This window comes from Gopherus flavomarginatus, chromosome 6 (genome assembly GCF_025201925.1).
Source record: "Gopherus flavomarginatus isolate rGopFla2 chromosome 6, rGopFla2.mat.asm, whole genome shotgun sequence".
Taxonomy (NCBI): Eukaryota; Metazoa; Chordata; order Testudines; family Testudinidae; genus Gopherus; species Gopherus flavomarginatus.
Window position 1 is genome coordinate 92,065,935 of NC_066622.1, and position 12,858 is coordinate 92,078,792.

Below are 12,858 nucleotides of genomic sequence, written 5' to 3' on the forward strand. Positions count from 1 at the left end.
CTGCTTCTTTTTCCAGGGCACTCAAGACCCATGTTAAGACTTGCAGAGGTATTGGGGGTTGGGGTAGGGGGCGGAACCTCTTAACCTGCAAGCCTCCATGCTTTGTTCTCCAGAATCCCCCAGGTCTTACTTCCTGAGTTAACTGGCTGGGATCCTCTTCATCTTTGGAGGCTCTCCCTGTTCTGCACGGGAATTCTTGGTCCATTTTTCCCATGATGGAGTCACAGCTGCCTTGGTGGGAAGGAGAACCCAGATGCCTGTCCAACTCATAGCTCCGGGATGTAATGGAGTGAGTATCAGCTCTCTGGGCACAACTCCCGGTCTATTGAGCCTGGGAAGGCTGCCTCATAAATAGAGTGCAGTTTAGATTTGATCCAGTACTTTCTTGGCTGCTCTGCCATGCCTGTATAGGGGCAGAGGAGCCGGTAGGTAGACGCTGCAGCGGAGGCTAAGGGTGATTTAAACCATCGGAGTGTTAACTAACCCAGGAGGAGGAGATATCTGAAAAAGGGAAATCTGCTCACCACTTCTGGAAAAACTAGGTAAAATATTGAAGAACTAGACAAATGAGGGTGGGAACAATCAACTTGTCAATTTCCTGCTGCTGCGGAGACGGAGAATCTGGCGGGGGGGCATGGCCAGAATGCCAAAACATTGATTTGCCTCCTTTAGGTGCAGAGTGGAGAGGAGAGCCTAGACAGCCAGAACTGTGGGAGACGCTGCCGTGCAGAAAGACAGAGGGAAGCAAAGTCTGTTCTAAATAGGTTTTTTGAGTCTTCAACATACAATTAATATAGAGGCAGAAAAATTAAAAGACTTTGGAGTTCATTAATAAGAGAAACTGATAAAAGCAATATTACTCTGTAGAGAATATCCACAACTGTATTAGAGAGGATAAAAAAATACAATGTATAAGGAATACCCTCATGCTTCAGGGCATAAATCAATCATCAACAGAGAGAGATTAGAAGTGATTTCCCTTATGGTCTATCCATAATTGCTTACTAAATGACAACTGCACCTTCCTCTAAATCATCAAATGCTAGCCATGGTCAGACAGGATACTGGATTAAAGGGAACACAGGCATGAAAGGGTATGGCAATTCCTGTATTTCTATGGTATTAGTAGTTCCTTACCGTACGCACTGCATAATCTGGGTCCCAAATCTGGACGTACAAAAAACCCTGGTAAATGGGAAGCCAAGTTCAATTTTCCTTCTGGGTTACAATATTCTGGCAATGGTAAACTTTTTAATAAGTCTTCATACCTAGAGAACAAAAGGACGAAGATTGTACACCTCTACCTCGATATAACACTGTCCTTAGGAGCCAAAAAATCTTACGGCGTAGGTGAAACTGTGTTATATTGAACTTGCTTTGATCCACCGGAGTGCGCAGTCCCACCCACCCCAGGCACTGCTTTACCACGTTATAACCAAATTTGTGTTCTATCGGATGGCGTTATACCAAGGTAGCAGTGTAATTGGATGCATATGATTTCTGAGAGATGAATAAAAATCATCATAATGAATTTATGAATTTTAAATAAAGAAATACCTTGCAGGCATCATAGCCTTGAAGTCTTCACCAGAGGGCCAGTCTTTCAGTTTTAGTATAACTGTTTCCCCACCTTTTATTTTTTGCCGTTCTGTAAACAATATACAAATTATTCAAAACTACATACATTGTAGGTGTTTTCTTTATACTGAACTGGACGATACAACTGACCTTTAACTGCTCCATTCTGATCTCAGCTATACAAGTGTATATTGTACCATATCTTGGAAAATTAATGCATCTGCTAAGCAACTAATTTTACAAGCTCCAAGATAAGACATTTAAATAGGCGAGCTCAAAATTGGATATTTAATTTACTTTAAAATTCATATAATGATGCAGAAAATATTATGGTATAAACTGTATCTACGCCATCCTGCAAACGGACAAAATGCAAAGCCTCTGTACTCTCTAAACAGATTGGCTAAAATTTGTGTTTGAATTTAAATATCTTCAAAACCTCAATCTATGGTTAAAGCGTATCCTTTGTTTACACTTTCCAGCATATGTGGCTACGATATTTATGATTATTGGAATAATACACTTGAAATAACATACTTGCAACTTCTTCAAAACCATCCCAGAATTCCTTGACATTAGTGTTTGAAATAATGCTGTCTTGGCAGTTCAGGAGATCGGCTTTGTGGTCTCCAAAATCTAGGCTAATTGACTCTGCCTTCCACAAGTTGATGTTCATTTTCTTGTGCACTCCAGACACTAATACAGGCTTAATAATAAATAAAGCAAATGTTAAAAGTCTAATACAAACTGCATTTCCAGAGGGTGCTTTTTCAATTAAACCAGAGTAAATAAATACATTCTAGTCTTGGAATGAAGTCTTGGTCCCCTGAAGTCAATGGCAAAACTGCCATTGACTTCAGTATGGTCAGGATTTCATTGAGAATTTTTCTGTTTCCTAATCTTCAACACGATTTCAGAGAATCCTTCTTATTTATTAGTAGTAATTACAGAATTTGAATCAAATATCTACACTGACACTGAAAAAACTATTTGTGACGTGCCTTACAAACTTCTGAGCACAGTAATAAAATCTATTAAAATATACCTTTCAATATGGGGAAAGGGCCAATATATGCTATTTATGCATCCTACTAATTCATTCTCCAAAAGTTCAGATATCTAAGCAGTCAGATATTAAACAGTGAACTAGAACAAGCACAAGACTAACAATTCATGTTCTGTAATAAAAAGTTCAATTATTTAAAATGTATAAAACTCGTTGGGTACAGTGTCACACTTTCAGTTATCCTCAGCGCACATCACAATTCTTCTGCAAACTGTTCGTGTTGTAACCATCGTTAGAGAACATTTTTTTCTAGTATCAGTGTAGATATTTCATTCAAAAACTGTAATTACTAATGAACTGAGAAAAAACGATTACCTACCTTTTCGTAACTGTTGTTCTTCGAGATGTGTTGCTCACGTCCATTCCATTTTAGGTGTACGCGTGCCCACGTGCACAGTTGTTGGAGATTCATGCCTTAGCAGTATCTGTAGAGCTGGCTGTGGCGCACTCTGGAACGGCGCTCCCATGCGGCAATATATCAGGCGCTGTCTGCCCTGGCCCTCTCAATTCCTTCTTGCTGACAACTCCGAAGGGGTAGGAGGGTGGAAAATGGAATGGACATGAGCAACACATCTCAAACAGTTATGAAAAGGTAGGTAACAGTTTTTCTTCTTCGAGGGCTTGCTCATGGTGATTCCACTTTAGGTGACTTACAAGCAGTATCCACGGAGGTGAGCTTGGAGTTCACAGCTTAGCGGCTTGAAGTACTGCCTTACCAAAGCCAGCATCGTCCTAGGCCTGCTGGATCAATGCGTAGTGGGATGTAAAGATCTGGACAGAAGACCAGGTGACCAGAATAGGCACATGGGCCAGAAAGGTTGCTGAAGAGTCTTGTGCCCTGGTAGAGTGGGCAGTGACGATTGCAGGGGGTGGCACCTTTGCTTGGTCATAGCAGAAGCGAATGCAGGCAGTGATCCAAGAGGAAATTCTTTCACCTTTCATCCTGTCGACCACAGTGATGAACTGCATCGACTTACGGAGTGGCTTCGTCCTGTCAATGTAGAAAGCAAGAGTCCTCCTGATGTGTGGGGCATACAGTCTATGCTCCTTCTCTGACTGACTGGTCTTCTTTCCAAAGCCACATAAGTAAATGTCTTGGCTTGAATGAAACAGAGACTACCTTGGGAAGAAAAGCTGGGTGCGGCCTTAGCTGAACCGTGTCCTTGTAGAAAACCACGTATGGTGGCTTTGAGGTGAGCACCCGAATCTCAGCTACTCAGTGGGCCGATGTCACTGCGACCAGAAACGCAACCTTCCAGGACAGGAGAAAGAGAGAGGAGGAAGCCAGAGGCTCAAAGGGAGGACCTGTGAGCTGCCACAGCACCAGATTCAAATCCCAGGGCTCCCTAACTTGCAGGTGGAGGTGCTCTAGGCCCTTAAGGAATCTGGCTGTGATATCCTGAGCAAAAACTGATCTGCCCTCGAACAGCAGGGGGAAGGCTAGATAGCCACTAGGTGGACCTTGACTGATGAGAGGGACAAGCCTCGGAGTTTGAGATGCAGGAGGCAGTCTGGAATAAGCTGCAGCGAAGCCTGCTTGAGAGGAATACCTTTGTCCACAATACAGCAGGTGAACCATTTCTGCTTGGCCAAGTAAGCCGCTCTGGTGGAGGACTTCCTACTTCCTAACAGGACACGCTGAACACCAGCTGAGCACTGCTGCTCCTACATGTTTAGCCATACAGCAGCCAGGCCATAAGATGTAACACTGCCAGGTTGGGGTGCAGAATAATAAGAATTTTAGATATACGTTGGGGACGCATCAGTTGGAAGCGACAGAGGAGGAGAAGGACCTTGGGGTATTGGTTGATAGCAGGATGACTATGAGCCGCCAATGTGATACGGCTGTTAAAAAAGCAAATGCGATTTTAGGATGCATCAGGTGAGGTATTTCCAGCAAGGATAAGGAGGTGTTAGTACCGTTATATAAGGCGCTGGTGAGACCCCATCTGGAATATTGTGTGCAGTTCTGATGTCCCATGTTCAAGAAGGATGAATTCAAACTGGAACAGGTCCAGAGACGGGCTACTAGGATGATCCGAGGAATGGAAAACCTGCTTTATGAAAGGAGACTCAAAGAGCTTGGCTTGTTTAGCCTGGCCAAAAGAAGGCTGCGGGGGGATATGCTTGCTCTATATAAATATATCAGGGGGGGTTAACGTTAGGGAGGGAGAGGAATTATTTAAGTTTAGTACTAATGTAGGCACGAGGACGAATGGGTACAAACTGGATATTAGGAAGTTTAGACTTGAAATTAGACGAAGGTTTCTAACCATTAGGGGAGTGAAGTTCTGGAACAACCTTCCGAGGGAAGTAGTGGGGGCAAAAGACTTATCTGGCTTTAAGACTAAGCTTGATAAGTATATGGAGGGGATATTATGATAGGATAGTTTAATTTGGGCAACTGATCTTGGATTATCACCAGATAAGTCTGCTCAATGGTCTGCGGGGAGATGTTGGATGGGATGGGAACTGAGTTACTGCAGAGAATTCCTTCTTGGGTGCTGGCTGGTGAGTCTTGCCCACATGCTCAGGGTTTAGCTGATTGCCATATTTGGGGTCGGGAAGGAATTTTCCTCCAGGGCGGATTGGCAGGGGCCCTGGAGGTTTTTCGCCTTCCCCTGCAGCGTGGGGCATGGGTCGCTTGCTGGTGGATTCTCTGCAGCCTGAGGTCTTCAAACCAATTTTGAGGATTTCAATAACTCAGTCCTGGGTTAGGGGTTGTTATAAAAGTGGATGGGTAGGGTTCTGTGGCCTGCCTTGTGCAGGAGGTCAGACTAGATGATCATATTGGTCCCTTCTGACCTATGAGTCTATGAGAATACTACCATGGTTCTGGGACAACAGGTCCAACCTGAGCAGTAGCTGGAACGGAGTTGCCACTGAGAAGTCCAGCAGACTGCTGAACCAGTGTTGGCACGGCCATGCTGCCACTATGAGGGATGACCCTCACCCGGTCCTGTTTCATTTTTGTGAGGACCCTGGGCAGCAATGTCACTGGAGGGAAGGAGTCCATCAGAGACCCCAATCACAGAAGGAGAAAGGCATTCTCTGTCCATGCCCCCAATCAAGCAGAAGAGATGGCATTTCCTGTTCTGCCTGGACATGAACAGGTCCACCTGGGGGAGTTCCCCATCTGCAGAAGAGGGAATCGACCACCTCTGGATGAAGGGACCAGTGGCAAGAAGAGATTGTCCTGCTGAAGCAATCAGCCAGAGTGTTCTTGGTCCCTGGGAGATGAGTGGCTACGAGACGGATGTTGTGCTGCAGACAGAAGTCCCAAAGCCAGAGGGCTTCCTGACAGAGGGCAGATGATCCAGCTCTGCCCTGCTTGTTGATATAGGAGACTGTAGTTGTACTATCTGTCAGGACCTGCACCACTCTGTCTTGAATCTGAGGTAAAAAGGCTTGGCAGGCTAGTCGAACTGCCCTGAGTTCCCTGACATTGATATACAGGGCACGAGGACTGACCAGACCACTGCCGTGCCTTCGCTCACTAACACAGCAAACTCTTGGGCATGGTCCTGTGGGAGGGCCTCTGTCACCTTATTAAGGGAGTCCCACAGGCTAAAGTTACAATGTTCCAGCAGGGCCTGGTGGTTAGAGACCCTAAAGTGTAAGCTGGCCGTTGAATAAACTTTCCTGCCAAACAGGTCTAGTCTTTCAGCCTCTATTTTTTGGCGTTCCGCTCAGGTGGCACTGTCTGTTCCTTTCGTTCACCATGGACATGACCATTAGAGCTGTGGGCAGATGAGAATAGAGATACTCAAAACCCTTTGCAGGGACATAGTATTTCTTTTCCGTTTTCTTTGACATTGGCAGAATGCAGGAGGGGGTTGCCACACTGATTTGGCATTTTTGAGCACCCTTGGGTGGACAGGCAACACAATCTTAGCCAGTGCGGTGGCCGAGATGACACTGAAGAGGTCTGCCTCCTCAGCGATTTCCTCAATCTGCAGGCCAAGGTTGTCAGCCACCCGTTTAAGGAGGGCCTCGTGCCCCTTAAAATCATCCAGAGGGCTTCTAGTGTGGGATGGCCCAGCTACTGCCTTGTTTGGGGACGATGATGATAACTGCAGGGCCTGTGGGAGGGTGTTGTCTCTGTCCTTGTCAGGGGAGGGCTCCCTCGGTGCGGTGCACTGCCTCAGCACCATGATCTGACAGCAGTGCCCCAGCCCGCTTGTCCAATGAGGCCAGGGAGGGTTGGCAGTAATGGACCGGCATCACCGGTACTCCCCCATGGGTTCCAGTACTGCCACTGGGAGAGCAGTTACTGTCCCTGCTGCATCAGCACTGTGGCTGGTGCTGTCCCAGTCTCCCGCGCTAGTGGAGAATTCTCCCTCCTCAGCGACGGGCTGAAGTCGTGGTCCGACCCCGATCACTGGCTCTCCAGCAACCACGGCGGGGCTGTTGACACCTGAGTCTGTCTACTGACTCTGGTGGGCGGGGTAATGGTGAGCTGTGCCGCCTGCCTGAGGAACGGTACTGGGGCAAACGAGACCAGTGCCGAGATCCTGAACGACCCCTCCAGGACTGTGACTGATGTTAAGGAGATCACCTGAGGGTGACTAGAGCCTTGGTGACCTGTGGATAGATGTTCACCGGTACCGGCGGTACGGGGAATGGTGCCTCGAGTCCCGTATCCCACGCCTAGTACACGGGAATCTTGTCGGAAACCTAGGCCTCCTCACCAGAGAGCTGGGGTGCAGTGCCCAAGGTCGCGACGAAAGAGGCCTATAGTCTGGTGACCAGGAGTGTTCTGTCAGCCTATGCTTTTGCATCCTGTTGGGCTTACCCTTTGGTGCCAGGGATGGAGCGGCTTCAGTCACCTTGAGTAACTCTATTAATTTAACATTATGACTATCTACTATGAACTATATACAACAACGAACAGAATGAAGTCTATGAGGAAAAACTGCTATTGCTCTTGCGATGCAAGACAAGGCACTCCAACCAACTGTCACGAGCGGTAAAAAAGAACTGAGAGGGTTCAGGGCTGGTGGCACCTGATATACCACCGCATTGGAGTGCCACTCCAGGCGGTGCCACAGCCGGCTCTACAGATACCACTAAGGCAGAAATCTCCAACAACTGTGCACATGAGCCTGTGCACACTTAAAATGGAATTGACATGAGCAAGCACTCAAAGAAGAACACACAATACTGAAGAGCTCAAGTCATTCTAAAGTTTTTTGCTACACATTTAGTGCTTCTTAGCATATGTATTTACATTTTCTGCTTATACAACCTCACAAGCTAGTAAATGTGGCAGACCAGTGAGACAAACTTCAGTTTTGATTGATACAACAAAACCACCAAAAGGAACACAATACTTACATTTATTAAATAACCTATAAAATAAATTTGGCTGGTCTCTAATGATAAGAAATTTTCCCCAGTGCATAGGGAACGTTATCGCTCAGTTCCTCTAGATTTTGAGCTGTCAATTTACTTTAGCTTTCAACACCTAGAACTTAAGTTTCCGTTTAAACAAAAATTGCATTTCCAACCCCTACTATTGTGAAAAACCACTTCAAACATGAACACATGAAGTTCTGTCCAATGTCGTGTATCCATGCTTTTCTTTTCTTTAAACAGTCTCATTTTCTAATCTCAATCAGTCTGGATTATTTTCATTCCCCCATCCCAGTTTCTTCTGTAACTGCAAATGCTTGTTAGTAATGTATATAGTTAGAATGGCTAATTTAATTCCATCTTATAGTATTATAATTATGAAGAGAAGTGCGTTTAATATGCTGTTTCTCTCCCACAGCACCTACTGCAAACTATAATCTGATTTTTCTATTATCTAATTTTAGGGAGAATAATAAATGGAAAAACTTAATAAATTAAAACTAAATTGGACTATTTTTAACCCATATTTCTTTACACTTGTGTAAATAAGAAGTCTATAATTTCTCCAGTTATCCAACATAATTTGAGCAGTCTGCATCACTGGATCCAAATAATCTATGAATATATTTTATAACCTTTTGGAAAAAAACTCAAGTAATTACATTTTTATTTTAAACTCTACTTTCAGTACATATATATTCTGTATTTGCCAAGGGTGAACAAAAGATGTGTATTCAGACTTCTTCCAGTAGTCTTTATATTCTTAGATGTTAAATTTATTTATTTCTAATGCCCTACATTAAAAAAGAAAAGAAAAGAAAAGAAAAAGAAAAGAAAAGAACTACCAATCTTGGGAGGTAAAGTTCTAAAGGTCATGCTACTGAATTAGGGGAAGTTTGTGTTGGTGATGGAGGGAGAAACTACTGCTGATGGTGAAATAGTAATAAGATGATGAAAATACCTGTTCACTTTACTGACTAATTAGGTTTTACTACCATTTTACTCCTGTTAGCACTGCTGAACGAATACAGCTGAAAGTTTGAATTACCATAATTTTACTTGTAAACAGGGCAGAGTGGATCTGAAAGTCTCAGACACACAAGCATGGAATCCTATACTAGAGTCACTTTTCATAATAGAACTGCATTTCGATATGTACCTTTCCTTGTTTCCAGCACTCTTTAAAGAGTTTCAAGTTGCTGCTGTTCTTATGATCTTTGAACCACAAAATGTGCTTATCACAGATCCATGAATGTGGAATATCGCTATAGAATTTACTGCAATCATCCAGAATAGACTTTTGACCATCTTTTGGTCCATCCTTCAGTTCAGATTTTACGTTTATCTTTGGTGGTCTATTTGGTGGAATCTTGTTTTCTACAACTGAAGCAATTATGTCATCAAGAATGTTTGGCACAGTTCTTCCACCTTTGCCACCCTTGTGGAAAAACAAAAATAGTTTAATAGGAAATTTCAGATTTACCTTCTTCAACAGAATGTCAGAAATATTAAATATAAATAAAATCTATATACTAAAATACTGCACCCACAGAAATGTTTACTGAAATAATCATAGGAATCAGGCAACTGCAGTTAAAATGACAATGAATATATTCAACTCTCTTTAAAGTACTAAGTCAATGTTTAATCTAAATAAACGTCCAAATTATTTACAATATGTATCAATCATTAAACATGCACATTACCTTTCTTTCAGGGAAGCTTTAGTGATATTTACTTACATATTTAATTATAAATTAATATTCAAAGCATGAGTCATTTAATTAATTAATACATCTAATTAAAATGTACCAAAACGTGTGAATTTTCAAAAACCCATGCATTCTGGTAATACACTCACTGTTGTTCCTGTAGAGTAAACTGGAGCAAAAGCAATGCCAGCATCTGTAGAGCCCAGACGCAATTTGCCAGCTGTTGTAGTCAGGAGGTCTCGTAAGGTTGAGCCCTGTTCGTTGTTCTGGGACACAGGAGGAGATGTTTTACAATTTAGAGACTCTGAACTGTCTTGGTCTCTCTCTTCTTTAGTATGTTTTCCAGGAGGACATTCTTTATTTTCTAAAATAAAAAAGATTTTTTTTTATATTTACATGATCGTGTCATGATGTAGAAATTCGAACACTGGCATCCTGCATTTTATAGTGGTGGTAATATACTGTAGCACTAGTGCTTTATTCACCTGAAAACACACCAGAGGATGAATTAGATCCTTCAAAATGCAGTCAAACAGTGTACCATGAAAAGGCCTTCCTCAACATCTCAGACATGTAGCTGAGTGTGCACCTGTCACAAATGAGAGATGCTGTAGCTGAGTGGGGCTGGGAAACACTAACACATTACACATGCATTCCACTAGTGGCTTCTCTGTTATATTCAACAAATAATTAATTGATAACCAGTTCTGATGCCCCTAGAAGGCAGCACAAAGTTTATAAGATTAGGGAATGTGACATTTTAATTACTTATGACACAAATCAAACCCAATATGGAATTTTATTTATAGAGAGTTCAACAGAAATTCCTGGAGCACCCAAAACCACGCACTGACCATTAGCATCTCTAATATTTACCTTTCTTCTCCTCTCTGGCTTTTTGCTCTGCTAGATCAGCTAACCAATGCAGTGGTGACTGGGATTCTGGTGGAGTTAACTTGCTGTCTGCGTTTACATCACTCCCTGGACTTGTATTGCCATTTGTCTCAGACTTTTGAGGGGCATTCGGCTGCTGAGACTCAGGCATGCACAGAGAAATTTTGTTACTGTGATTAAGGACATTCTGTAAAACCTATAGAGCAGAATAATTTTATTTTTAAATATAGTACTTTGTTTTAATATGAGCAAAAAAGTAGCAACAATGGTAATTTGCCAATATATTACACAAAATAATTATATAAAATTCATGAAAAAGTTCATTTATTGATATTATTCAAATATTTTTAAAAAATAAACAATTATCAACACGTCTAAACACTAAACTCCGAACTTAAATATATTATAGACTCACCTGAGAGACACCATTCATTGCAGGGAACTTCCCAGTTAGCATGTTCTGTTTGCTGGTACACTGACAGTAGGATTTAATCTCAAATTTCTCTCTAAGACTGTGCATTGCATCTAGAAGATCTGTCAGAACTATAAGTTAAAGTAGGAATAAAGAAAACCATTAACAGTTCTTTCATGAACAATATAAATTTATTTTGTGATCCTCTTTACAAAAGTGTGATGGTGTTATAAAACTATTTATATTCCATACCAAAAGCTGAAAAGATTCTTAAGCACTCACAAATCAAGAAATAACAAAGTTAAGATTGTCCTCTTAGTCTTAATTCTGCCTCTTGTACAAGCTTTAAGATATAGTATTTAATTATATAATCACATACTATTTTTCTGCATGATCCCCAATTGGTTCTGTGTGGAGACGCATCTTGACAAAAAAAACGTGATGCCCACCCATACAGTCACCTCTTACCAGCATCCTAAATGGAGTCTCTGCTGCAGGAGAACCTGTTCGAGACCCACACACAGGACCTGGCCCCCAGCAAGGTCTTCTACTAGCTGACTGTCAGCCAGAAGGAGGTGGGTGAACAAGGGAGGGTTAACGATAAGACTAATACTTATCGGTTAACTATTTAACCATTTAATATTTTACATCCCTATTTAACACACTACATAATAATGGATGTGCACAAGGGGACAGAACAGATGATAGGCAGGCAGTCTTAACATTGGCATTTTCTGAGATGAATGCTTCATTTGGCAACTTAAATATTTTTAACACAATTTTGGTATGGCATTTGTGTGTTTGAGAGTTAGAAATCTAAATTTGTGAACTTTGCTTGGAGGCCCTAACTTTCCCCTGAAATAATACCAAGCAATAACCATAAGATTATATTTATTATGCATTTGTTGTCCCATTTAGAATGATTTTACTTAAACTGTTTAAAGACATTTGATTTTTAATTTTTTTCCCCTTATGGTATCACTAAAGGGCCGAGTTAAGGTTCTTCAGGTGCCCCAATTGTATTAGGTATTCCATACCTAAATGTTTCGATTTCTTTTAAGTTAAAGTCTGAATTTTTGGGGGGTTACAAAGCTTGTTTTGGGGATAATTGAAACATTCTTGTATTTCTTTTTACCCTAAATTATACATTCATACTTTCAACCTAAACTACACCACAATAGTTTCACTATCTGAAAATTTTCTACTTTTTAAAAAGTTTATTAATAATTTCACTCATGAAAAATAAACAAGAATCCCCAAAAGAATGTTACCATGTAAAGTTTCTATTATTGGAAAGCATATAATGTCAACACAATATTTTTTTTAATTTTAACGTTTATGGTCAGATTTACTAGTACATTCTCACTGCTTTAGACCACTCTGGAGAAGATTAAGCAGGCAAAGTGTAAACCCTACTTTCTCCCCTTCCCTGCCTCCCTGTTCTCTATATTTCCCCGCATACACATCCATCAATTCTCACCTCTGCACCAATCCCTAATCTGTACTCCCCACTTATTTGGTGAGGATATATTGTGCTACAGCTAGCTTTGAAAAGTAATATCAGAAATTACTAGAACTTCTTGTAAAATTAATGTGGTCTTTCCACACAAAGAAATGATGAATAAATTGTTTTTATGTGATCATACCAGAGCCTGGAATAATCTGAGTTGGCATCAAATGCTTGTGATCATGAGGCTGTCCTTTCACACATTTCATCCAAGCGTATAATTCTTTATCTGTAAAATAACAACATTCCCAGTTATTTTATTTCACCTGTGGCTTTACTACTTAAATCATATAAGTCACAGATATTCCCAATCCATTGTTTAGAAGTCTCTACA

General features: G+C 41.6%; 1 protein-coding gene across 16 annotated transcripts in view; it reads right to left on the bottom strand.

Moving 5' to 3' along the window:
• The window catches only part of JMJD1C (jumonji domain containing 1C), a 306,949-nt gene that overhangs the window by 26,764 nt on the left and 267,327 nt on the right, over window positions 1–12,858 (bottom strand). For 15 of the 16 annotated variants that reach the window (XR_007775055.1, XR_007775056.1, XR_007775054.1 and 12 more), the window contains 8 exons: window positions 12,664–12,753; window positions 11,021–11,148; window positions 10,588–10,801; window positions 9,861–10,075; window positions 9,159–9,437; window positions 2,116–2,284; window positions 1,558–1,648; window positions 1,138–1,268 (listed from right to left, as the gene is read on the bottom strand). Coding sequence is in view for 12 of the 16 variants with exons in the window: in XM_050958280.1 (XP_050814237.1) it covers window positions 1,138–1,268; window positions 1,558–1,648; window positions 2,116–2,284; window positions 9,159–9,437; window positions 9,861–10,075; window positions 10,588–10,801; window positions 11,021–11,148; window positions 12,664–12,753 (1,317 nt within the window). In the remaining 4 variants the exon portion in view is untranslated. Of the gene's footprint in view, window positions 1–1,137; window positions 1,269–1,557; window positions 1,649–2,115; window positions 2,285–9,158; window positions 9,438–9,860; window positions 10,076–10,196; window positions 10,301–10,587; window positions 10,802–11,020; window positions 11,149–12,663; window positions 12,754–12,858 lie in introns of those variants that run through there. The other variant, XM_050958288.1, reaches the window with a different exon arrangement.